Source organism: Ochotona princeps, chromosome 6, assembly GCF_030435755.1.
Source record: "Ochotona princeps isolate mOchPri1 chromosome 6, mOchPri1.hap1, whole genome shotgun sequence".
Classification (NCBI taxonomy): Eukaryota; Metazoa; Chordata; class Mammalia; order Lagomorpha; family Ochotonidae; genus Ochotona; species Ochotona princeps.
In genome coordinates this window covers 78,931,654-78,959,189 of record NC_080837.1, presented here as the reverse complement: position 1 = coordinate 78,959,189, position 27,536 = coordinate 78,931,654, and the positions used below count along the sequence as shown (strand labels likewise).

At 46.8% G+C, this 27,536-nt stretch overlaps 1 protein-coding gene across 1 annotated transcript in view; it reads right to left on the bottom strand.

Moving 5' to 3' along the window:
- Positions 1–27,536, bottom strand: part of TRPM1 (transient receptor potential cation channel subfamily M member 1) — a 117,624-nt gene that overhangs the window by 17,745 nt on the left and 72,343 nt on the right. The window contains exons 12-23 of the mRNA XM_058665416.1: positions 22,864–23,034; positions 21,569–21,703; positions 20,121–20,171; positions 18,504–18,644; positions 17,573–17,602; positions 13,842–14,134; positions 10,379–10,607; positions 6,999–7,121; positions 6,340–6,471; positions 4,049–4,177; positions 2,078–2,329; positions 343–517 (exon numbers count right to left, since the gene is read on the bottom strand). Coding sequence (XP_058521399.1) covers positions 343–517; positions 2,078–2,329; positions 4,049–4,177; positions 6,340–6,471; positions 6,999–7,121; positions 10,379–10,607; positions 13,842–14,134; positions 17,573–17,602; positions 18,504–18,644; positions 20,121–20,171; positions 21,569–21,703; positions 22,864–23,034 — 1,861 coding nt within the window. The remainder of the gene's footprint in view (positions 1–342; positions 518–2,077; positions 2,330–4,048; positions 4,178–6,339; positions 6,472–6,998; positions 7,122–10,378; positions 10,608–13,841; positions 14,135–17,572; positions 17,603–18,503; positions 18,645–20,120; positions 20,172–21,568; positions 21,704–22,863; positions 23,035–27,536) is intronic.

Below are 27,536 nucleotides of genomic sequence, written 5' to 3'. Positions count from 1 at the left end.
TGGGGGGTAGCGGGTGGTGACCCAGGTGTTTAGGACCCTGCCACCCACGTGGGAGGCCTGGAAGGAGTTCTAGGCTCTTGTTTTTGGCTAGTCCAGCCCTGGCTGTTAGGATCTTTTGAAGACTGAACCAGCAGCTAGAAGCAAGATTTCTTCTTTCTGTCTCTCTGCCTTTCAAATAAAACATGAAGATAGATAAATGTAAAAAAAAAAAAAGTTAAAAAAAATACAGTACAGAATAAAACTACTTTATTTCCAAATTAATGTGTGCTGCTCCATTAATTTGGAACTGATCATCTGCCGAGGAAGCAGGGAAGAGAGTCTTACTATGAATTCTATTCTTACGGTCTATCTGGTCTGCAAACACCTCTCCGTAGATCATCCAGTAGGGCATGTAGAAGATGTTTCGGGCCAGCTTCCAAGAAGGCTTCTCCTCTGGGTGCAAGATGGCTTGCCGGGCCACTCCGAAACTCATCAGCACCACCAGCATGATGACCACAAAATATAGCATGTCGATCATCTGAGTAGAGTGAACATAGGTCTCTTTCATACTCCTATTGGTTTCTCACAAGTGCTTAATCAGGCTAAAGGAAGCCTCCTTTTGTTTCTTGCCACCCACCCACAAGCTACTGATTTTTCCTACTCTATACATTGCATTTGTCTTATTCCACATTTCTCTCCTTGTCCACACTGAAATTTTATTGCATCTCTTCTGTTGTTTCCCATACATAGAAGTACCTTCACTAACTAAAGCTGCCAGTGGACAAAAGGAAGAATTATCCAAAAAGGATGAGTATTTCTAAGGGAAGTTAAGGAGTCAAAGGAGGAGATACCGGTGGAGGTGAAAAGACGATAAATTGAGGATGTACACCATTATTCATCTATTTGCTATAGAACCGCTGAACATTCATGGTAAACAACCCACTGATTACTGTTGAGGATGAAACAGGTATGATTCCTAATTTTGACCATCCGTGAAGACAAGGGTCTTTACTGGAATCAACTAAGCCTTATATCCTTAGCTCACCATCACTCACACTATGAAGAATTATTTTGAAACCGAAGAGTCTTCCTTTCTCCTGGGAGAAGTTAATAGAGACTATTTTAGGCAATGTATGGATGACCTGCTGGCTTATTTTCACTTTCATGTTCTGTGACCTGTCCTGAAGTAAACACCAGTGTGGATTTGCTATTACTGCTCCTTTACTGCCTACTCCACATGAACCAACGATTTTTTTCTGGGGGCTTCTGCTCCAGGTTAGGTTATCCATCATCCAGTACGTATTTCGGACGTAACCTTGTGAAACATCAGATCCAGATCCCTGTGTCTAAAGAATGCTGAAAATAGATTTCTAACTAACAGAATGTAGTACAAATATTTTGAGCTGCCTCTTTTACTGCTAAATTGCTGTTTTGTCAACACTTAGTACTCTTCTATGCCCTGAGAAAGTTATCTGAAGCAAATCTTACAAAAGAGGAAGATGTTTTATCTAACTGTCAAAGTAGACTTATTAGCAAAACTATTTCATCATTATATGGTTTAAATATGGTACAGAAAAAGAAAGATGGTATGGTTTGAGTGTGTACTGAGAAGTGTGTGTGTGTACATATAGATAAATAGTGAGCCCTCAACCCTCATTTTTGGTTGAATTTTGTCAGATAGTGAACTTGCGTCTGGCTGTTAAGATGCCCACATCAGTTTACCTAGGTTCTAGTCCCAGCTCTACCACCAGTGCAGCTTCCCACCAGCGCAGAGCCGGGGAGGGGCAGGTGATGGCTCAAGTGACTGGATTCCTGCCAACCATATTTGGGAGACACAGATTGATTTTCTGACTCTTAGCTCCAACCTGGCCCAACCTCAGCTGTTGTGGACATTTGGAGGCTGGTAAACCTGCAAATGGTAGCTTTCTTTGTCTCTCTCTTCTCCAGCAGCTCAAATAAAAAAAGAGGGGGGAGGGAGGAAAGAAGGAACTGCAAAGGAAATACCAAATGAAATGTGAGGAAGCCTCCCCAAGGCCTGGTCTCACATTTAACTGTAGCCAGTGTTATCTTTGGTTGCTGCCAAGCTGTCATTACTAACCATCTTTCCAATCATCATCACGTAGGGTCCCAGATACTTGTTGACTCCAAAAATGTCCAGCACACGGATGTACCAGAGGATGATATCCACACAGTAGATCACTCGGCCATAGCCCATGTATGGCTGGTTCTGCAGGCGAAGGATTGCTCCAATCATGAACATGGAAATGGCCACGAGGTCTGTGATGTTCCAGTACTCCTGAAGCCAAACTTTGATTTTCTGGCTGAGCTTGCCTGGTTCTGACATGAGAATCTGAAAACAAAGCCAAAGAACAATAAACAAGAGAGTGCAGTCTTGGAAAGCCTTGTCTTCTTAGAGTCCTGGGAAGCAGATAAACCCGGTGGAACATTCCAGGACATCTGGTCCCTTTCCTGTTCAAGACCTCTGGATGCTAATGACAGGCAGAGAAAACTCTAGAAAGGGAAATGCCTCAGCTCCCCTGTGATCTTAAATTCAGGCTTTCACACTCTCAGGAAATGCTTTCAATTCTCTCCCTCTGGCCATAATGAAAAGAGCTGCCATTTGATTTCTAATGATCTGGACAGGTGCCTGCAAGGGCACATTTGGGGCTTCTACAGGAAGAACACGCTAGAGCAGGGATCATCTTTACACAGTGCCACAGAGGTGCAATCCATCCCAGGGAGATGGTGGAACGGAGCAAAAATGCTGAGTTGTTGCGACCCCTCTGCCACTTAGATGGGGGAAGTCAGGGGAAAATGGGACCAGGTGTTCCCCACATGCAAGATTATCCTCTCAAAATCAATGCTGATTAAAAGGAGACTTCCACTGAGAGGAATGCAAACTATTTAGCAAGCAGCACGCATGGGCGTGCACTGAGTGGGCTCGATAGGCACCACTTGGCACTACGTAGTCTGGGGCACAGCTGTTATCTGGTTAGACAGGGAGCTCCTGGGGTGAGATAGGGCAGTGCTTGTCTCAGCCAAACCTGAAGAGATTCACAAGCTTTAGAAGCTGTGCACATCAGCCCATATGGGATCCCAGTGGCGTGTACAAGGCAAGGATTTAGCCACTAGACTATTGCGCTGAAACAACTGTGCACTTCTTCAGTTTAAGTTTGTGTTTCTGCTTCTACAGATACAAGCTTGCTTTCTTTTTATAAGCATATATGGGGAATTAAAACTGAGCATGGTTATCAGAAAGAAAGGGATCTGGCCCATATTTCATCTGTTTCCTGCAGCTTGCCCTCTTGGAGCTTTAAAACCTTTGCATTGTAAGTCTTATGTGAGAAGGTATCCCTCTTTTTTTTCTTTTATCCTTCTTTTACCTGCTTTTCATTGGAAATCTGGTTCCTTCTGTTAATGGTTCTGGGCCCCACCCAGATCCCCTGGATCCTTCCACCAAGTGGGTGTGCCCACCTTATCTGATGTAGGCACTGCTGTGAGGCCCACATCTGTCCCCTTTGGGCAACTAGAGCCGCCTCTTTCCGAAACCTCTGATCAAGGTGGGGCAGACTCTGTGACATCCAGTCTACCTTGAATCCTCTGCAGAATTAAGTCAGGAAGAGAAAGCACAGGCCCACTGCCCAGCCCCTTCCTCTCACCTGTCCTCGGTCCCCACCTCTCTCCCTCTCACAGAGAGACCTGGTTTCATGAGTCTCTCACACACAGGTCCAAGTGTGCACTGTGCAAGTTTTCAGTTACAAAAATCTCTGTTTTAGCTTCAAGACTCAGAAAAACAGAGCCAAAATGTCCAGCCAATATGCATTCAGTCCTGTTTTTATTACTAATTGCTATTTATTTTGTCCTCTGTTATGGTTTACAAGCCCAAGTTCAATTGGAAGGAGAAGGCATATACATCTGAAACAAATTAGTAGAATCAACTTGGGATTGTGACACCTCAAAGAGTGAGACCCAGAGCACATATTTGCTTGAAATACTTTGGCAATAAGAAAGCCCTGTCTGAGACTGAGGCCAGCAGTGACTGGGACCAGAACGAGACCACAGCAGTCACCTCTCGTATTTTCTCTAGTGCCAGGGTGACAATGTAGGAGATGACGATCCACTCCTGGAGGGAGGGCCAGCCGTCCATGCGCACCAAGATGACGTAATTAAACAGCAGTAGGTAGCCCAAGTAGGAAATCTGAAACAAAGGAAAATGGGTGGCATGTTTTGGGTTTCGGGACTGGGGGCTCATGTTGGAGTCAAGTTTTGAAACTATTTTCAGGTTGATAACATCTCTTAAATTGGATTTTTACTTCCAACCAGACTGACTCATCAGAGGCAGCCCTCACTGAAAATCATCAGTGCAGAGTGAGAAGTTGGAGGCAGGTGGCAAGGCATTTTACACTACAGCAGGACTCGGGCATGGAATTTTGTTTTCCACAGGAAGACATATTTATCGATTCCATCATCCTCCTAGGGAAATTATGAAGTTGCAAGAGTTATGACACATAGGAGGACTTTGTCATCATTTTCTGGTGTGTCTTCTGCATTCCTGGAAGTTGAAAAATGTTGCTTACTCCTCCCTGTCTCACTGACTTCCATCTAGAATCTTTCACTGCTGACAATGTGTGGATAAGTTGTCTGGCCAAGCTTATGAAGCTGACCCAAGAGGGTCCCAATCTTTGTGGCGAGGAAAGAGGGAGAGATGGAGGTGGGGTGGAGAGTGGAGGGAGGCTGCCTGAAGCTGATTGTCCCAGGTTGACTCAGCTTGGTTCCGAGGCAGCGTCTTTCCCTGGCATGGGCTTCCCCTCAAGTCTGGGAGGAGGGGTCCCAGCAATTATGTATTTGTGACTTTATAAGTTGTTTTTATGGTGTCTTCTCTCCCAGTGGTATAAGCTTCACCAGGATACAGGTAAAACTTTTTGTAATCACTTATTGCCAAGGTTTGCCCAAACTCATGTTGAAGTTTCATCACTAGGGTAACAAAGTTGAGGCTTTGCAGGGGCCTAATGAGAAGTGTTTAATCCTACGGAAGGAGCTCTCAGGAATAGATTAATGCTGTCTCTGGGAAGTATTAGTTCTCTTGGGGATAGATTCATTAGTTCTGATGACTGTGGGTTGTCCTTTCTCTCATCTACTCTCGGAGGTCCAGAACGATGAGCCAAAATCAACATCTTTTCTTTGTAAGTGATCCAGTCTCAGGTATTCTGTTATAACAATCAAAAACAGACTTGGATCACTGCCTTCTTCTGGCTGGAGGGTTAACACCAGGGTTCTCTCAACCACTGGTCTGTGTCAGAATCTCTGGGAAACCGGCACCTATTTGTACCCTCCCTTATGTGCAGTGAGTCTAGGATGGGCACCGGACTGTGTCTGTGGGTCTCAAAGCCTGCCTTCTTGTGTGCCCTGTGCACAATGGCTGAGTGCTCCTGCAGGTTGCCACATCCCAGGCCTCTGCCAGTACTGATTTTGACTGCATTATCAGCTGTGGCTGCCAAGAGCTTGGATGTCCAGGCCTGTTACTGACCCTGAAGTTGTCCACTTAAACCCAGAGCTTTTTTCTGCCCCCTGCTCACCATCACTCATTGCCTGCTTCGTGTCCTTCGACTTGGCACCATGTCCTATCTCTTGTCACTGTTTGGTCAACATTGGAACTGCAGCAGTGGAGTCTGCCTGATGTCACCTGGGGCTTGGTGTTCAGTTTGATGAGCAGTCTTGGTCTTCCAGACTGACATGGCTGCTGAGCCACAGTTCTAGGCCATCTCTGATGGGAAATTTTCCCCTAGAGACACTGTAGTTTATCCACTTTTTTTCTCCTGCTCTTGTTATCAGAGAGCCACACCATGGGGTGCCCCTGGGCACCTGGGGAGGCCAAAGGGTGGTGTGTAGCCAAATGATCAGTTTGATGGACACTTAAGAGAGAGGGCCTTGATTTACCCTTACCCTAGGAGTTTATGATCTGGGTTCAGTCATGCCTTTTAGTAGCCCCACAGTTTAGTGAACAATGGCATCCATGAGCTTGTTCTTTAAACATTAATCATCAGTGCATTTAAAAATAAAACTGCATTTCCCTAAGGGTGTATTGCTAAAAGTATAAATAAAAATCTTAAGCAGAAAGAATTCAACCAATTTGCTTTATGAAATTGTATATTTGGAGCTAGCTAGGATGCAAATATTTGTACACCTATGTCAAGGTATTCGATCCAGTTGTAAAAGTTCTTAATCCCAGTTTTGTTTTCATAATTCAATTTAATTCAGTGAATTTTCAGACACTTTCTCTACCCTTGAAATCTCTCTTGATTTCAACATATCTAAGTGTCCAAAACATGCTACATGGCACATGCTAAGGAGGAGGCTTACTGTGTAAAACCAGAACTTGACAATGGGAGCGTTGTAGAATTCACAGATCTTGGTTCCAATGGGAATGCTTTTTTGTTTTTTGTGCTCATTCTCCTCATCCCCCTTTCTGGAACCAGCATCTGCACTTGCATCCTGGAAAACAGCACAGCACATGGCAAGTGGGTTGTTAAAGAGAAAGTGCAGCACACCCCAGCACTCAGGCACCTTAATAAAGAAAGAACTATGAAAATACGGTTGCCTCCAGGTAGCCTCAAGTTACACACAGAACCAACCAGGGACTGAAAAAACCTGAATAGAAATGATCACACCTGCATGGAACATGTCTAGACCTTTCTTTCTTGGCATCATTCACCAGACAATACAATGTATGTGGCCTTTACCTTGTATTAGGGATTACAAGCCCTCTAGAAGTGATTTAAGGCAAACAGGAGGATGTGTTTAGGTTATATGCAAAATGCCATGCCATTCCATATAAGGAGTTGAGCATCTGCAGAGTTTGGAACCCACTGAGAGTCCTGCAGCCCATTCCCCACAGATACCAACATCCAAATGACTGCATGTGCAGTTAAAGAGGCTTCTAAATTCTTGACCCGAGAAAACCTCAGCAATTTTGAAAATGAGACCAAACCAATGCGCTCAAGATCAAAGGTGCCACTGACCATATTCTCCTCCTCTTTCTCTTTGCCATCTTCATTTTCTTTGGATGTTTGATAGGAGAAATCATCATAAGTGCGAAATTCCAGAAACAAGATTGTTGGGGGTAGAAGGATCCCCATGATAACCTGTGAACAGTGAGAAACAAATCCATGGGTAAGCCACAGCATTGCATTGTTGGCAGTTTTCAGAAGCTCTATGGGCTTTCTTTTATCATGCTAAAATAGTGGTGTTTTTAGGAGGTATGTGATTGTGCCAGTACTCCACTACAAAGGATAGGATGTATTAAAGCACACAGTACACCGTTTTTATGTACGTACAACATTGATGGGTGAAGAATGTTTCCTAGCAGTAACACTGGATGTGTAGCCTCTGCTTTTGCCAGTTGCATATCCTAGGGCTAAAAAATAAGTAAAAATCTCTCTTGCAATATTATGCAAATTAACACTGCGGCTTTCAACTGCCTCCTACAGAGTGCCACCCCAGAGAAGTCCATTTAAGTCCATCCAGGTTTAACAAAGTTGGAATGCTGGCACTGTTGAATTGAGCAACAATTCTTGAGACCTGGTCCAGAGTGTACTGTCAGCATTTTAATATGCAGTTAACATCAGCCAGTAACTAATAACCGAGAAGCCCTCTGTGGGTTCCTGCTCCAGTGTTTGATGACTTTCTGTGTTTGCTGCTTGGGTAGAATGGCAGACAGTGAGAAACTCAAGAATATCCACTGAACTTCTTAGGATCATGGTGAGTGGTGCTGTACACGATCCTGACTTAGACAAGTGAAATCCCTGTGTTAATTTCAGAGTGTACAGATCTTTAAATTAAAATATCATAGCAGAAATAAGTCAATAAAATGTGATGGTGACGCCTAGAGATCAAAAGTGCGTTACAGACAATGTGACCGCGAATATCAAGGGACCGCAACGAGTCGGTGGAAAGAGAACTTCGGCTTTAGCCTCTTTGGCTTCTTTTCTTTTTTTCTCAAATTTGCGAGTCCCCTTTTATTCCTGTTAAGTAACTGTTATAAACTGCTTTTGTTTCCCTAACCCATATGCGAGATGCTTTGTGGCTTCTCAGTCTGTTTGTAGGAGTCATTTCTGTTCTGGATACTTTCTTCTTTGAATGCCTCCCACCTACTTGGCACCCATTTAATATGACTGCCCATCAGCCTGCTTCATGGCTTTGGTATGGGGTTGTGAAAAATGCAGGGCTTGTTTCTTGCATACCACATCTCCCTTTTCTCTTGTAATTTTTTATCCCTCCCCAACCCACCACCACATACCCCCTGATTTTCTTCCTCTAGAATACCTGCTGAAGTAATTTTTCTGCATGTAGAAAATATGTAGCTGTAGACTTTGTTAGAAATAGATATTCATCCCTCATGCTTTTAAATAGCAGGACTAGACTAAAAAAATGTATGTTCCAAGTGTTTGCCCCTCAGAACCGTGAAGGCCTTGCCCTACTGCTACCTGCTAGGTTTTAGTACTATTGATGGGAAGTCCAAAGCCAGCCTGATGTTCCTCCCTTTGTGAATGACTTGCTTTATTTTCTTTAAAGCCTTTGGGATATTTTTACCCTGAGTATTCCAAAAGCTATTAGTTATTAACATTCAAAGTTATGTTTTGTTTCAGCACAGTATATTATATAAAAGTGGACAGACACAAATAGATACTTTTAAGAAGTGGGGTGCCTTCTATTTTCCAGACCATGACACACAATATTACATACTCATACATGTTCATGTACATGTATGTATACACAGACATATACAAGGTCACTTCAAAAAGTTCAGGGAAAATGGAAATGAAAGATGAGTTTATTCTGGTGCCAAAAAAAGAAGAAGAAAAAAATTGAAATCCATGGCAAGTTTTTTCCTAGTATGAGTTTTCCATGAACTTTATTGAGTATCCTCATATTATCTGCTTTACTATCATAGTGATGCCGTAAAATAGGTGCAGTATTGCCATTAAGTAGCTGGAGTATCTACAGATTTTATCTCTTCTCAACATAACCAAGTTAATAGTGGTAAATGGCAGAGCTAAGATTGGAGAGCAGTACATTTTTCTCTTTGACATATCTTCTCAAACTCTTTCACAGCTTCATATTCTCTTATAAATTCCACATAATGAAAACATTGCCATTTGAAATAATGTCATGTAATTTCAGAGTTGTAAGGGAATCCACAGAGAGTTCAGGGGTGGGTGTCTGGCTTGGTGATTAAGACTACCACTTAAGATGGCCTGCATCCCGCAATAGAATACATAGCTTGAATTCCCAAATCTGACCCCTGCTATTCTAGCTTCCTGCCATCTCAGACTTTAGGAGGGAGCAGGTGATGCCTGAAGTAATCAGGCCCCTACCACCCACTTGGAAGATCTAGATTGGGTTCCTGGCTCCTGGGCATTATCCTGGTCCAGTTCTTGTCATAGTGGGCATTTGGGGTGTAAACCAGTGGATGGGAGCTCTCTCTCCCTGAATGTACTCCTGGCTGCCTCTCAAATAAACAAGAAGGGAACAGAATTCACAGTCCTGTTTTAAAGGCAGCAGGTGACCAGTTCAGGGTGCAGAATTATGGGGAGTTCCATATGTAGGCAATGGCTGTCCAAATAGTTTGTAAAAGCCAGTCATGTTGGCTGGGTGGGGCTCTGGCATTCAACATCAGCGAACAGGTCCTGTTCCTATATGGGCCAGCTCAGATCCTGGAAAAATTATTTAATCATAAAACTTTAGGATTGTGCAAATTGTTGTAATATCTCTTTCATGTGCCCAGAGAGTTACAGTAGCCCCCGTCACCACTGACTGACACATTCCAAGACAGGTATGTATACATGCCTGAATCATGGATGATGCCAAACCTTAGCTATATTACATTTTTCCTGTGTGACCTGCAGCATTGCCACATCACATGTCCCATCACCTTTCCATCACTACTCCTGCGCTTCGGGGTCAGTATTCAGTAATATGAGGGTTACTTGAACACACGCAGTACAGTGGCACAACAGCCAATCCAATAACTCAGAGGGCTACTGAGGAACTACCAGGTGGATGGTGTATACAGTATGGATACATGGTACCAAGAGATGAGTCATGTCCTGGACCGGATGAATTGGGCCTGTGTGAGATGTCATCCTGTTGATCTGAGTAACAGGCGATTTAAAACTTAGAGATTGTTTATTTCCAGAAAGATCTTCCATTTAATATTTTTAAACTGTTGATGACAAATGACTAAATGGCAGGAAGCAAAGTCATGAGTAAGAATGGACTAACCAAGAGTAAGTGAAATAACCAACCGGAAGTCTTGGCTCAGTCTAGCAAAGAGTGAGAGTTCAACTGGCTTCCCTTGTCACTGTCCTCCTTACCAGGCTCACAGCCACATCACATGTACCTTCAGGCCAGGGTTTTTCCTCATTCGCAGCCTTCCCATCCACATGTCAGTCAGCAGCATCTGGCTGCAGGTGTGTGCGATGAAGTCCCGGTGTTTGGCTGCAACGGCCAGTTTGAGGCAGGTGGAGTTACTCCAGTTCTTCAGCTCATAGGTCAGAAGTTTCATGGCAATCTGCTCATCATGCTTATATGACTGGTCTAACAACTCCACTGCAAGCTGGCCAAAGTCTCTGGAGAAAGAGATAATGTTGGAGGTGGAGCCAAATGGCCAGCAGCAGTTCTTTTTAGACAGGCAAGTCTACAGGGGCAGATTAAGCCACTGGACACAGAACCTCTAAGCAAGAAGCAAGTAAAAGATCCCAGCACTGTGGCGTGGCACAGTAAGCTTCCATCTGATATGGATAGCAGTTTGAGTCTCAGCTGCACCACTTCTGATCCAGCTCCCTGTTGGTGCCCTGGAAAAATAGTAGTGGATGGCCCAAGTGCTTGTGCTGCTGCACCCACATGGAAGACCTGCATGGAGCTCCTGGTTCCTGGCTTAAGCTCTGCACAACTCTGGCTATTGTGGCCATTTGGAGAGTGAACCAACAGATGGAAGATCTCTCTCTCTCCCTCTTCCCCCCATCTTTCTATCTCACCTTTCTGTATTGTGATTCTACCTTTCAAATAAATAAATCTTTTTGTTTTTAAAAAAAAGTCAAGCAAAAGTTCCCAAAAGGGGAGCAGCAGGGTAGGCAATTATGTGTTTGGTTGGGAGGGGTGCTGGTCGTCCTTCTTGCAGAGACGAATTTAGAGTGACCCCCAAGTCTGCCCGATGGGCCTCAGGAACACAGAGATGAGAAGATAAAGTCCTGTCTCTCAAATTTCCCAAAGATTTGTCCATCTCCTTGAGACAGACACAGAGCACAGCAAAGGGTTCAAGACAACACCGGTGGCATGGAGGTCAGAATAGCAGTTGCCTTTGGGGCAGGGAGAAGGTGGGCACCAGGAGGATCTGTGGCTGCCAGTTACGGTCTGTTTCTTGTTCTGGGAGCCAGTTGTGTCCATGTGTTTCGTTTGTGAAGCAATGAAGCGACATATGTCAGATACTATACACATTGCCCTTCAAGAATGCATTGATGATTCAGCATCCTGGTGCTGCAAAACAGAAAGACAAGCTTTCATAGAGCTCAGAGCAAGGGGTGAGAGGAGCATAGGAAGGTGGCACTAGCCGAATTTTTTAACAATAAGTTTATTCTGTTTTCCACGTGGCTCTGATTTCATTATTTGATGACAGCCATGCTTGTGTCCAGTTCCAACTGTGATTCCCCCTCCTCTGCTATTGGGTCTCCTGTTGTATGGGACATTTTAGTTGATCAATGAGTGGAAGAGTTAGGTGTGGGGGCAGGGCCTGAAGGAGGATGTTGTCTACAGTCCTTTTGAGCCCAGATTCTAGGCTGTACAGTGACATGTCACTTGGTGAATATTCCTGGAAACAAGGGTTAAACTGTGGAACCCGGGCCTGGCAGCGTGGCCTAGCGGCTAAGGTCCTCGCCTTGAACACCCCAGGATCCCATATGGGCGCCGGTTCTAATCCCGGCAGCTCTGCTTCCCATCCAGCTCCCTGCTTGTGGCCTGGGAGGGCAGTCGAGGACGGCCCAATACCTTGGGACCCTGCACCCATGTGGGAGACCCGAGAGGGAGGTTCCAGGTTCCCGGCATCGGATCGGCACAGCACCGGCCGTTGCGGCTCACCTGGGGAGTGAATCATCGGATGGAAGATCTTCCTTTCTGTCTCTCCTCCTCTCTGTATATCCGGCTTTCCAATAAAAATGAATAAAATCTTTAAAAAAAAACTGTGGAACCCACGGGAACATACCCCCATTTCTAAATGCCTTGGATGCCTAGTGTTTAGGAAGTAAGCTAGTACTGGTAGAAATCATTAGGTCCAAAACAAAAGCTTCCAAAAACAAAGGAGTTAGATGTTGACTGTTGCCTGTTGCCCATATGTGTTTCTATGAAGTTATGCTGGAATTGCCAAGCTCCACTTTTGTACGTAAGGTACTTGGAGATCGCCACTCAGTCCCAACAAGCTCTGGTGGCAAAGTGCAGGCACAGGGCAAACTGCTGTCCTCTCCTTGTGGGGACAGGAAAGCAGAGACTCAGACTGGAACAGGAACCTCCATGGGGAGCAGTGCTGGGAGGGAGGCTGTGGCCTGTGGCTCCTGACCTGCTGGAGGCTCAGTGTGGCCCCAACTTCAGGTCCCCCAGTCATAGAGGACCCTCTAGGCTTCTGCAACTTTTACCTCCAAGAGTGTGATCAGGTTTTCACAGTAAATAATCAAGGAGAGGCTCCTTGTAGTTCCAGGAGGCTTAGGAGAAAAGGAGCCATTTAGAAAAATGTTGTTTTGGGGCCCGGCACAGTAGCCTAGTGGCTAAAGTTCTTGCCTTAAATGCACTGGCTTTCCATAAGCACACCAGTTCATGTCCTGGCTGCTCCACTTTCCTCCCAGCTCCCTGCATGTGGCCTGGGAAAGCAGTAGAGGACGGCCCAAAGTCTTGGGACTCTGCACCCACGTGGGAGACCTGGAACAGTATCCTGGCTCCTGGCTTCAGATCAGCTGTGTTCCAGCCGTTGTGTCTAATTGGGTGGTGAACCAGCAGATGGAAGATCTTTCTGTCTGTCTCTTCTTCTCTCTATAAAATCTGACTTTCCAGTAAAAATAAATATTGAAAAAATATTTATCTTTATGTATTTTCATCTACTTGAAAGAAAGAGACAGAGAGAAGAGGCCTCCATCCTCTGGTTCACATCGCAGATACCCACAACAGCCACGGATGGGCCAGACCAAAGCCAGGATCCCACAACTCCATCCAGGTCTCTCATGTGGGTAGCAGGGTTCCAAGGCATTTGAGCCATCATTGTCTGCCTCCAAGGTACATTAGCAGGAAGCAGGACTACAAGTGGAGCAGCCAGGACTCGAATCAGCAGTCTGACATGCAATGCAAGTATCCCAAGTGGGGGCTTAACTTGCTGAGCCACAGCAACCACTCCAGGAACTGTTTTGGAATATAACAGGGCACTCCATGCTTCTCAGCCATGGCTACCCTCTTGGGACGCTGGCTAACCAGAGTCATACTTTCTGGAGGAGAGGGGAACATGAACTCCAGTCCTTTCTGGCTAGCCCAGCCCACCTGAGAAAGAACTGAGAAGGCCGCTGGACACTCTGTCCAGGGCATGGGCTTGCTAACGGTGTCCTCCTTGTTAGCCTGTGTTTCTTTGCAATGAAATTTGTGTGAGATGGCAGGAAATGAAACCACAGACAGCCCAAGTACATCCCAGAGGCACAGAGGGAACAGAGTGAGGTGACAGACAAAGTGACTTGCAAGCAAGTGTTAGCCTAAGTGTCCTTAAATGAGCAGCACCTTGGTGGCCTTCCCTCGGAGGGACCGGTCCCAGGACTGGGGTCCCTGTGGACACTCACTTGGAGTTGTTGTCCAGGTCCTGGGAGATGTCATCGACCAGCTCGCTCTCAGAGGACTCATGGGCCATGGCCTTGTAGAGCTTGCAGGCCACCAAGGCCTTGGCCATGCTCTCCTCGCCTCGCTGCCACAGGAAGATGGCCATCCTCTGACGTTTCATCAGCACAGCCCACACCATGAGCTCGTGGAAGGGGTATTGGAAGCGGCTCACGGCGGGGTCGTCCACATCGATGTCAATCTCCTCCTCCTTCTTCTTCTTTTTCTTTTTCTTCCCTTTTGTGGGAGGTTCGTCATCCTGCAGGCACATAAGCATGTCGTTGTCTGTCAGTCTGCCACCAGTGTGCAGCAGAAGAATGTTCTAGAACAATCAGCACAGAAGAAGGCCTCTCTTGGCTTGTTAAGTCTGCCCTCAATGTGTCAGTTCTGAGAAGACTTTTCTGCCACAGAAAAGTTGCAGGAAACCAAAGGGACTAAAAGGGGACACTTACTGCTGCCTGAATAGTGTCAGCCCTTGAGTGGAGGTTCCGTTCAGAAGCCTTTAACTGAGATGTTGCAAAGCAAACAAGCCAAAAAATGACCTCCCCGCTGCAAACTAAATGCAGTAGCCCCGTGGGAAACCTGGTGAGACACCACCAGCAAGGAGCAGGAACAATGTAGAGGGGATGGAGGGAGGGGCCACACCTGGGAGAACTGGCAAAGGAATTCTGGGGTCGAAGTTGGTACTCAGTGGACACCCTAAAACAGACACAGGCAGCCCTCTGCATCTACAGGTGCCACACGCATGGCCTCAACCAACTGCAGGTTGAAAATATCTGGGGAAAAACAGGGCATTTGTAGTGAACACATGCGTATGTTTTCCTTGTTAGTAAGCAAACCCTTGCATAGCATTTACTTTGCGTTAGGTACAAGTTATCTAGACATGATTTGAGGGATGGGCGAGGACAGAGTAGCTGACAGACGACTACTGCACCGTTTCATAAAGGAGCGGGAGCATCCCTGAGTTCTGGTGCCTGAGGAGGGACATAGGACCAGCTCCCCAAGCAGATGAGTGGAGGAGCCACTCTTTCTTACACAGCTTTCCTGTCAGCTACCTGCTTTTACCCTATGTTGTCTGACTGGAAGGGGCTGTGGATTCCTTCTGCTCACTCACGTGGAGAAGTTGGGGCTCGAAATCCGGGGTCTGTGTTTATATTCACTCAGCTGGAATGAGTTGCAGCATGGGGGGGGCGTCAAGGGGACCCCAGCTCCCAGTTCTTGTCATGAGTTTTTCATGACTGATCTGACCTTATATCATCATGTGCAATGATGACATCTTTATTGCAACCGTCTTAGCTCATCTCAAATTTAAATGCTTGGGTTTCAATTCTCTGACTTTGTCACAGTAGAACTATATTCATAATACTTTACGGAAGGCTGGTCTATATAAATCGGTGAATATAGTCGAGCCCGAGGCTGGAGCTGATTGGTGCAGCCCGGAAAGCCTGTACTCACTATGCCGGCATCCCACATGGATGTCAGTTTGTGTCATGGGGGTTCCACTTCTGATCCAGCTCTCTGCTACTCGCTTGGGAAAGCAGCAGAAGATGGCCCCAGTGCATGGGCCCCTATTGCCCATGTGGGACGCTAGATGAAGTTCCTGGCCCAGACCTAGTTGTTGGGGACATCTGGGGAGTGAACTGGTAGATGGAAGATCTCTTTGTCTCTCCTCCTCTAGTAGCGTGGCCTTTCAAATAAACACATTTTCTTGTATAAACAGAAGCAAATCAAAGAATGGAACTCGGGCCCGGTGGCGTGGCCTAGCGCATAAAGTCCTCGCCTTGAACGCCCCGGGATCCCATATGGGCGCCGGTTCTAATCCCGGCTGCTCCACTTCCCATCCAGCTCCCTGCTTGTGGCCTGAGAAAGCAGTCGAGGAAGGCCCAAAGCTTTGGGACCCTGCACCTGCGTGGGAGACCCGGAGGAGGTTCCAGGTTCCTGGCTTCGGATCGGCGCGTACCGGCCCGTTGCGGCTCACTTGGGGAGTGAAACATCGGATGGAAGATCTTCCTCTCTGTCTCTCCTCCTCTCTCTGTATATCCTGGCTTTCCAATAATAATAAAAAAATTAAAAAAAAAAAAAGAATGGAATTCCTCAGTTTGATCTGATGGGTAATTAGAAGAGTTACATCCAACAGAGATTACACATTCATTTGCAAACACATATGACTCATTATTAAAAATCAACCAGGCACCACAGCTCAGTTTCCTGGAGTTCTTCTATTTTGACACATTCTAAGTGTCAGGAGGAATATCATCTACATGCAATAAAACTGGAAAGCACCACAATAGAGAAATAACGAAAGTCTGAATCAGGGAAATTGAAAGTACATTTCTAAATAGCTGTCAGATTATGGAGGAAAAAGGGGCCATAAGAGGGAAATTATGAAAACAACATGCAGAGAGAAATATCTTCAACAGGGTAGACTGAAAAGGGAACTCCACTTCCGCGTTAAGTCAAGTAAAACAATACAGGACTCTGAGAAAGTGTGTGCAGTGAATATTAGTGGGAGCAGACACTGGAAAAATAGAAACAGAAAAAAAGAAAGTTGTCGGATAAAGCAAAAATACCAATAAAATACATAGGTAAGTATAATTAAGAAAAAAGAGAAGACACCAGTTTTGTTCTGATATTTTTGAAATATCAGGACAAGGAATGGCACACAGCTAAAAATATGGTGAGCACCAAAAGCTAGCAGACAAACCGGAAGTTTGTACAGTGAACTTGAGAGTCTAAGGAGATCAATCCTTTTTTTAGGGTAACGGAAGTTACTAATATTGACTTGAAAATAGAAAACCTAAATGGTCTCATGTTTGTGTCAGACATTATCAGGAAAGTAAACTCAACTCCTACAAACATGACTGAAAGCAGAGTATCTTTCATGTGAGTCTGCCGCGTACTCCCCGGACAGATACATCCTCTCTGACAGTGCTCATATTGACACACGCTCATTTTGGGAGAGCAGGAAATGACAGAAAGCACCCAGCCCACACGGGAGCTCAAATCCGACAGTAGGAGATCTCGCTAGAGGTCAGTCTTAACTGTGACCCCGGAAGTGAAAGTTTTCGTGGTGAATCCACACAGAATTGGGATACTGTCAAACCTTTGAGCTTATTTGAGAAGAATCTTTGTAACAGCCACTGTTCATTTTCTTTATTACGACATTTCTTCCACTGACTTACTGCTTTCATGCCTCATGCTTTGTTCTTTTCTTCTAACTCTTCTTCTGATACTTTGTAGTATTGTGAGGGAACTTTAATTTTCCTATATTTTCTAGACAAAACATAAACCAATTTTTCCCTATAAGCATTTTCTTCCCCTTGAGGGTGACCTTCTTTAACTTTTTTTTTTTCATGTGGTGGAATTTCTGGAACACTGTAGCACAGCTCTGGCCCCTGTTTATGCTTTCTAATATGCAGCTGGCATTATTCTCCCTTCTGTTTGGTCTTAGCATGCTTTTGAAACTGTGGTTTCACTAACTCTGTGACGCGACCTAAGCAGCTTTGATGCTGATTAACATATACGATCGTTTCGCACGATTTCAGTAGGACATCTAACTTAATTTTGGGGGGCATCATAGTGGGCTTATTCATGGAAAACAGACTTGTTCAATTTTGTGACAAATAAATACAAAAACAAAAGGGTACATACATTTAACTAAGATATCATAAAACAATAGAAAGCAAATTCCACTTACTTCCATTCCCAGAAGTTTAAGAGCTTTAGGCTGCATAATGAAAAGAGGGAAAAAATATTAGGGCACTGAGATAACTGTTCGCAGTAGCAATGTGAGTGCACTAATAGAATTGCTAATAGTGCTGTAGAAATGGAGTATAAAGTACTTTATCTCTTTAACAATTCATGACGAGCTCCAGGGGATAGAAACGTTTTAATATGGAAACTCTGCTTCCATCAGCCCAGGTCAGTTGAGGAGATAGGTAGGTAGACACGTGGCCTCTAATCCAGGTACAACCAGACACAAATCCCAGACCTGGGGCTGGAGGGCATTAATGGGAAAGGGGCGGTTAGGGGAGGCCCATGTATGGCTAATAGCTTCTTGAAGGATTGGTCATAAGAGCAGGAATTTCAAGGCCACAAACAGGGAGTGGGGAGGAGGAAGACATGGCAAGCACGGTAATGCAATCTGATTTCGGTGGAGGTGCACAATGGACCAGGATGGGGTGGGCTGGATGGCTTTTGATGCTGTGGGAGCGAAGCTGGCACTGTCTTTTCTAGCAGCAAGAAGCCCTGGGTGCTTTTGAGCAGGAAGTGCACTGTCACATCCTTTGCTTTGGAAGATGATGGCGGCTCGAGGGGTACAGTGATAGGATGGATGGAGAGGGTGGAGCCAGGAGCCACCGGCTGCGGAAGATGGCTGCTGGGCACAAGGTCAAAGGGCAAACATGATTGGTGGGCTCTGCTGCCCAACAGGGTAAGAACTAATGAAAGGTGCATGACTGTGCCCAGGGCCCTGGAAGCCTGACACCTGAGAGTTGTCCCCACGGGAGATAGGACCGGTATGCCTGGGATGAGCGTTCAGCCATGAACAGGCCAAAGTATTGAAAAGCACGACAAGGAGCCACAGGCCGGCCACTCCGGGGACCACAGAGCATCACACCGAGTTGTACCCTCTTTGGTCCAAACAAGTTGTTGTAAAGGGTCCGAAAGCTTTTCCTGGTGTAGTTGCAGCGGTAGGCTCCTCCCATGAGGTATTCCAGGACGAGCCCTATGTCTATGAGGCTGATGTGGTAATCAGGTGGAAGATTGCTCTGTAAGAGAAGAAGTTCGGTCTCAGGCCCGGGAAAGACGCACTTGCTGTGGACACGTCATCACACACCTTGTGGTCCTCCCAGGCCCACCTAGGGAGTTTGTGTAACAGATGGGGATTAAACAGTATTCAGTCTGTCCCTTACAGCTCAGGTGGAGGATGGCTTTCTGTGTTCCAGAGAATGGGTTAAACATGCCCGTTGAGAAGAAAGGGAAAGCCACCCAATGAGGTCATAGGGGCGGTGCCTATGTATGCTTGAGGCTGGGAAGGTAGGTCTGTAGTGCGCATGTGTAAGGGGACAGGAAGAGGTGAGCACAGCGGTGCGCAGATTCGTCTGGCTATGAAGGTGTTTTGACCACTGCTGGATGGGAGAAGATCTGGAGGCAGCAGGGAACAGAACCTCCTGGGGCTGTGGCTTTTCTAGTGAAAGCTGTGTACTGTGTGCTGTGGGGACAGCCTTCTTGAGATGAGCTTGGACTTGATGGATATCACCGCCCTTGGAGAAACCCTGGAGGATTTTAAGTAGGGGTGGGAGAAGGATAGGAGAACTGGGGAGGATTGCTGATGGCTTCCACGTAAAACATGCTTGGGCCTGAGCTTGGCTGTCTGCTGCAAGCCTACTCTGGTTTGCTTAGTGGTGTTATGAACTGGTGCGATTGAGTGCTTACACTTCTCGGTATGGGACCTGTGAGGGAAGCAGAGCCTAGAGTGGGACACAAGGGCTGTATAGGGGCCAGGGGTCCCTGTCAGTCACCCAGATCCACTGACTTCTCACCAAGCCGTGAATGCCCATGGAGCCACACTCATACTAAATACTGATGTGAAACATGGCCGGCTGCACCCTTCTGTCTGCCTCCAGTTGTCTTCTCTTGCTCAGAGCTCTACACACCAGGAGCTACATAACACATCACTCTCCTGGGACCCCAATCTAGTCCTCTAACCTACAGCCATATGGCACAAGGAATGCCATAATAACACACTGGCCAGAACTCACTGTCAGTGGCTATGGGACAAGGAAATAGCAGCTGTGCTTTATAAGGGGGGATCAGAATGGGCCGAGTGCACCTGCTGCAGTCTACAGGCGACACAGAAGGAAGTGAGGAAACTCCTCCTGAGACACAGTGGAGGAGTGAGCTGTCTTGATTCCAAACTCCAGCGGGTGATGCTCGGCAGGAGATGGCAGGACCCTGGCTGAGCTGCTGCCCTGACCTTGGTCATGGTGCCAATCTGTAATACAGCTGTATTTCAACTGGCTGCTGTAACCTGTGGGCCTGTGGGTGTCTGTTCAACTTAGAGCATACAATCCTTTTCTTTATTCATTTTTCAGTGGACTCTTCTGGTGAATGGAGGGTTTCCTGATCTCCTACACTTCAACTAAGGAGATCATGCATTTTGGAGATTTTAAAAAGTGGCTTTGAAGAAATGGCTTGGGGAAGGATACCATGTGGTGGGGGTGATGGGGGAAGGATTGACAGACCTTTCTGACGTCCCGCACCAGCAGGTGAAGTGTATTGGGTGGACCCAGTCTCTGAAAGAGAAGCACTTAGCCATAGTCAACATGTTTTTCTCTTCAACTCAGAATACAATCCTGCCCTGCTGAGTAGAATTAATGAATGATGAGCACCTGAATGCGCTCCCCCATCAGCCTATGTGTTTTATGAATCAGAATCAATTGGAACTGAGATGTATCCAGCACCTTGAAAGATCTGTGAAATGCTTTGCATTGGACTATTTAAAATGGTGTACAGAATAGGGTGAGACATTCACTGAACTTTAGCTAGCAGCTGCTGAGGTCATTTCTAATCCTTGAAATCTTAGAACAGAAAAGGAACTGCCAACTCAAAATTTACATCATAATAATATAAACCAAGGTGGGGGGGATTTCATTGCAACACTCCTGTTCTAACACAGTAGAGTTCGTTGCTAGCAAAGCCTAACTCTGGCTTCCTACCAGAGCCTCAGAACAACTATGGCGCCCTGTGGAACCCAAAAGAACACCTGTCCAGTCACCTCTGGGGAACTTTTAAACCTGGTGTTGAGAGCAGCTGCGTTCTCTTGTGTCCTGAGTATAGGCTACAAATGAACCCGGATAGTTCCTGACTTGCAATGGCTTCATTTGTGGCTGTTTGGCTTTCTATTGCTGCTAAAAGCCCTGTCCACCCAGCATCAAGCGTGCCTGATTCGGCTCTTTCCCTAGGCTAGCCACATCTGGTGCACTGTAAGAGGAGATGCTGGACAGAGCAATGAGCTCCCTCTCCCAGCCAGCCACAAAGAGAACGGCTGCCGCTCAACAGCATCTTGGGCGGCTAAGCCAGCGTGTTCAGTGGCTTAGGGGTGCCATAGCCCCACAGTGGGGTATGTGTGTATGCTGCAGGGCAGTGATGGGCTAGGCATGGTAGTGCTTGTTAAAAATGTAAAGGCCGGGCCCGGTGGCATGGCCTAGCGCATAAAGTCCTTGCCTTGAAAGCCCTGGGATCCCATATGGGCACCGGTTCTAATCCCGGCAGCTCCACTTCCCATCCAGCTCCCTGCTTGTGGCCTGGGAAAGCAGTCGAGGGCGGCCCAAAGCTTTGGGACCCTGCACCCGTGTGAGAGACCCGGAAGAGGTTCCTGGTTCCCGGCATCGGATCGGCGCGCACCAGTCCGTTGCAGCTCATTTGGGGAGTGAATCATCGGATGGAAGATCTTCCTCTCTGTCTCTCCTCCTCTCTCTGTATATCTGGCTTTCCAATAATAAAAAAATCTTTAAAAAAAAAAAAAAAGAATGTAAAGGCCAACAGCAAATGTGAAGCAGCTGCCTGCTGTAAGGTATGGCCCTTCCCTCTGAGATGGTGTCCTCTTACCCTAGGCAGGATCGGCAACAGAGGTAAATATCTTTAGCAGGCCAACTCCCTCCTCTGTCCTCTCTCCTTCAAGAACACTCACTGTGTTGTAAAGCTCCTCCAGCCTGGGGATGGTGAGAAAGTGTTGCATGTTCACTCCGTTTTCAATCAGGAGCTTCACGAATTCCACACGATCTAGGACTAAGGCGTCCAGCATGGCTTGCTCCAACGCATTCACCTGCACAGATCCAGGAAAGGGAGTCTGAAGTGGATTCTGAGAGAGACCCCGGCTGGGGGGCGGAGAATCTATTGGGAACATCACAGAAAAGCAGCTCCGAGCCCCAGATCCTGGGTCTCCTGAGCCTGGCTCTCTGTGCTCTGTGCCTTGAGCAAACACTGTCCTCCATCTCCTCTCTTCTCTCTTTGGCCCCTGAATGCTCTATAGAGAACTCCATAAGTTATTGTCTCTCTCAAGATTTATTTATTTGAAAGAGTTACAGTGAGAGACAAACTCAGAGCTCTTCCATCTTCCTTGCTCATTCCCCAGACAGCTGCATGGCTGAGACTGGCTCAGGTGGAAGCCAGAAGTCAGGAACTCCTGATGCATATTCTGTGTGCATGTAGGGGTCCAAGCACCTGGGTCATCATTTGCTGCCTTCCTAGGCCATTGGCAGGGAGCTGGATCAGAAGTGAAGCACCTGGGACACGAACCAGAACCCATTTGGGATGCTGCTGTCACTGGAGGAGACTATATGCTACAATGTTGGCCCTCCCCAGTTTTCTCTGTTTTAAAAATACATTAAAGAGGACTCAAAATCCCAGCTGTACAGTACTGGCAAGTGTTCTGTACAGTTTCTGCCTTGACTGGGAACTACTATATGCAAGCACCTTTGGGACCTCATGGGTACACAGCAGGCCACTGGGGCACTGCAGAGTGGAGAGGTCCCTGTCTTGGCTGTGTCCAGTGTGTGGCAAGACCAAGAATGGCATGCATTGTGGTTGCAGCTGCCCAGCCCGATATTACCCTTCTCCCCTACCCTCTCAACCCCCACCTGCCCAGACATGCAATCTCTGGATGTTTCATAAAATGGTGTGCTGCTTCTATACAGCTTTGTTCCCATTTGTTCACCTGGGCAGAGAGCCATTGCAGAGAATGACCAAGACTTCTTCTCTGCATGGGGTGACCCCCCAACCCCCTGCACCCTCCAAAAAGGAGTATTTGGTGTTTGGGACAATAGGCAGCAATTGTGCTATTGTGGCCACTTGGGGTTCCCAGACTGTCCCATCAGTACTCTACTGTCACCCTTCTGGCTGAAGCAGAGGTGACAAGAGCTGCCCCTCATGGGGTGACACCCATTCCACGGCCTCCAGGAGACAGAGAACAGATGGCCCACCTACCCAGTTTAGCAGTTCCAGCTTCCGGGGGTCCATTTCTTCCTCTGCTTCCTCTTTCGCTTTTCCTTTCTTCTTGCCCTTTCCTTTTCCTCTCCCCTTGGTGGTGGCCATGGGTGGCTTCTTCTCCTTCTCTGTGACTTTGCTGTCTGTTGGAGGTGCCAGGCTTCCCAGGGGCTGCAGTGCATGGCAAGTGGAGTTGGGAAAAGACATTAGGGCTGTGCCTTGTGTCCAGCCTGGCACACAGGCTCCCATCCCCTGTGCTTGCACATGAGCACAGTACGTATACACGTACACATGGGTACACATGCATACACATCCACACCATCCACAGTCTACACTTGCCCATGCATGCACACATAAGTGAATGTAAAATGCACATATGCACAAACACACATTATGTCCATGACAGCCCTGGCTCTCTCTCTGACATGAAACTCCCTTATGTAAATACCCACCTTCATTCCTATTCAAATTGATGGGCATTTCGATTGATCCATGATTTTGCAGGAAGGAAAGGATGCTGAGAGGCAAGTTCAAAGGCATCCTTTGATAGAGGGAAATGATTGTGAAGAGGGAGACACAGACAAAAGGACAGATGAGCAAGAACTGAAACTTGGCAGCCAGAAAGAAGCTCTCCTGGGTCTCCTGAGCTGCACGCACATGGGACAGACTGGTGTTACCACTGGCAGAGTGCTCAGGAGATCAGGGATGGGGGCAGTTGGGAGTCGCCCGCAGTCGTTCTCCCACTGACATGGAGAACTTGGGGATGTGCAGCTCGGGACAGCCTTGACCCTCCTGTTGGTGCCCTCCCTGCCAGACCTGCCCTACCCTCCCAGCATACTCTTCTGGTGCGTTTCCTGCACCTGCTCTTCCCTCTCCCTCTCTCACACTCACCCTGCTCCTTCTTCCCCATCTCCAGCTTTGGGCACTGAGTACTCTGCTGGTCCCTGCCTGATGGACATGTCTTAGTCCTCTGTGGGCTTCAGGTTCTGTTGCCTTCCTCCCCCTCCAGCCTCTTCCCTTGGCTTCTCAGCACCACAAGCCTCTGGTTTTCCTGTTTCTGGTCTGACCACAGCCTCTCAGGGTCAAGGTGCTTGTAGCCTTGTCCTCAGTCCTTTCCCTCCCACTCTGTGTGCCTTCCATGAATGAGCTCATGATCTCCACTCCGTGGTCTCTACCCATTAACATGTAACTACTCCTTTCCAACTAGAGTTCCACTCTATCCCCAAAGTCTCTGCTGTCTTCCCACCATCTCCACTCACATGTTTCAAAGCTCCTTTAACTTCATTATGCCCAAAGCTAGACTCAGGTCTCTCCTCCCACCTGCTTCCCTTCCAGTGCTGCTTATTCCAGGGAAGTGGCACCACAACTTGCCAGCTGTGTGAGTCAGGGGACTGGGGTCATTATGACCACATGCCCGCTGCATCCTGACATGCAGTCATGTTTTCTGCCAAATGTTGTTTGGTTCTATCCAGTTCTTTCCTTCGTCTTCACCTCTGCCCCAATCCCAGGGCCATCTTGCACCTAAATGACTTCAGTAGCCTGTTAACGGGACTCTGTATACCTGCCTTGGCGCCTGCCCAGTGCATTTTCCACAGTGAGTTCAGGATGGTGTCCGAATACATGAGTGGTGTCCTTCGATTCCCCTGCTCGAAATCCTTGAGTGGGGGTGCGGCAGAGATTATGTCAAAGGATGTGTGTGCATGTGTGTACCTAAAGGTTAACAAGGATGGGGATAAGAATGTCTCATATAGACAAGGCTGTCATGGTCAACAGGATGGGAATAAAATTGTCTCATGCAGACAAGGCTGTCATGGGTCTGAGCAGAAAAGTAGCACAATATCAAACAAATGGCATTAGCAGAATTGATGTCCAAAACCGAAAGAATTAAGTGGGACTCTCATCTTAACATGTAGTACAAACACTAACTCCAAAGAGGTAATTAAAACCTAAACATAAATGGCATAACTATGAGTTACTTAGAAAGAAACATCCCACAAACACATCCAAATAATGGGGTTGGGCATTTGGTACGTGGGTAAGTTGCAGCTTGGAATACTCTCACCCTCCATCACAATGCCTTGGGTTGAGTCCTGGCTCTGCTTCTGATCCTAACTTCTTGCTGATCACACGGGGAAGGAAGCAGGTGGTGGCTCATGTGCTTAGGTACCTGTCACTCATGTGGGAGACAAAGTTTGAATTCCAGGCCCCTGACTTTGGCCCAAAAGACCTCTGGTTGTGGTGGGCATGAGGCAGCAGTTAGAGCATCTTAGTCTTTCTGTGTCTCAGATTAATAAAACGTAATTGTTAAAAGTGTCATCGTAATGGATTGGGAAATTCAGTTCTTGAATATGATATCAAAGACATGGTGGCAAAAGGGAAAATGACTTGGACTTCATGAAAAGTTAAAAGTTTGTGTGCAAAAAAATAAAAAGAGATGCTATCAACAAAGTAAAGGCAGCCCACAAAATGATAGAATGTATTTAAAAACCATGGAATGATAAGGGATTCTGAACACAGAACTCCTAATACGTAACCCCAAGAGCCAGCCTGATTGCAACAAAGGGCCTTCCTCCGAAGCGCATATGCAAATGCCCGATGTCTAGGTGACAAGCTGCTTAGTGTCACCGGCTGCAAGGGCAGTACAGTCAGAGGCCTGTGAGCTACCACTTCACACCCGGCAAGGTGGCTGTCATTGAAACCCCAGAAAATAACAAGTGTTAGCAGGACTGTGGAAAAATTAGAAACATGGCACATCGTGGGTGGGACTGTAAAATGGCACAGCTGTTACGGAAGCTAGCATGTTGCTTCCTCCAAACACTAGAAATAGAATTGCCAGATGATCTGGTAATTCTGCATCTAAGTATATGCCACAAATAATTGACAGATTCCCGAAGAGGTATTTGTACAGCTGTGTGTTTATGGCAGGACCATGCACAGTCACTAAACTTGGTATGTAGCCCAAACTCCCATCAGCTGATGAATGGACAGAGAAAATGCGGTCAGTACAATACCAGTCAGTCTCAAAAGAGAAGCACATGACACCTGCTCCCGCAGAGTGAAGCCTAGTGGACAATATGGGAAGTGAAAGAAGCTAGATCCAAAAGGACAAATACTGCAGGAGTCCACTTGTAAGGTACTTGCAGTTATCAGTTCATAGAGATAGCCCAGCAGCCCTCTGGGTGGTGTCTACAACGAGGAGGTGTTGCTCGGCCCACTTTGCCTTCTAACCATCCTGGCCACTTCCTTCTTCAGCTATTTGAAAACATCCAGTTCTTTCCTGCCTCAAAGGCCTGTCTGCGTGGGAGGCACCGGCCTGTCACTTATCGCCTGGCATCATTTACCTCTCCTCTGATCTCAGCGTTCTCTCCATTGGTTCCATGGTTCTGAGAAGTCTTCCCTGGTGCCTCAACACACTAGTTTCCCCAAACCTCCTCACTCATGCATGTCACAAGGTGCAGTTTCCTTCCTAGCCCTTGCTGCCATTGGGTTTCTGATTTTATTTATTAATTTGTTTTATTTGCGAGGTGGAGGAGACCAACACAGACAGCTCCCATGCACTGGGTTACTTCCCAAATGCCCAATGGTCAGGGAATCAAATTTGGTCTTGCATTTGGATGGCAGGGGCTCGAGCACCTGAACCATCATTGACTGCTTCCCAGCAGGAAGCTGGACTGGGAAGCAGAGCTGGAACTCAACCCCTGATGCTCTGACGTGGGCTGCTGGTGTCCTGAGCAGTGACTTCACGGCTGTACTGAATACCTGTTCCTACCACGTGTGATCCAGCATTTGCTTATGTGTTTGTGTCTGCCTCCCCGTTCCTGTCCATGTCCCATCCCATGAACACCCCCCATGTCACACAGAGTTCCCTAAGGGTTGCAACAGGTCTGCTTGGCTACCCCTGAGTCCCTACCAACTAGAACAAGGGCCTGCCCCACAGGAAGCAATGTCCAGTGCCTGCACAGTGAACAAATGAGTGAAAGCATGGCTTGCCGGACACGTGATAGACTGAAGAGAAGGTAGGGTGGCTTCTGTTTCGGCTGAGAGGAAAGCAAGATGGGAGGCATTTTGTGATTTTGGAAATCATGACTAGCTGACTTGACCAACCACATTAATGGGACTTGACTTCATCCATGGTCTGCCTGGCCCGAGAACAGCTCACCCTGTGACTGCAGGACAACAGAGGCATGGGGTAGCAGATGTTCGCTTGACAAATCCCTTTCTACTTTTGGAAACTCAACATGAATGAGAGGACTTGGACGTTGCTATGTTACTGGGAAGTGTGGAGCCAGCACAAGCCAGGTGACATACCACAGGGCTCCCGGTAAGATCACCCATGAAAGAGAATGCTAAATTGTGGACATCACACTGTACAGAAGATGTGCCATGGTGTGGGCCACGTCCAGAGACAGGCAATTCCCCTTTAAAATCCTCAAATAGGGACTGAAAAATCCCTGGCTGGGGACATGGTTTGTAAGAGTCGTTTGGAGTCCCATATACCTTACTAGGTAGGACACAAAGATTAGTTACTCCTCACTAAGGTATTGAAAATTTCTCTGCACACCCCTCCTAAAATTGTTCTGTGCCTCAATTGTTAACACATGCCTTTATAGAGTTATAAACCAGTTTGGACTATCCTAAAATTTGCCAAGTTCAGTAAAAATTATGCTTCAATA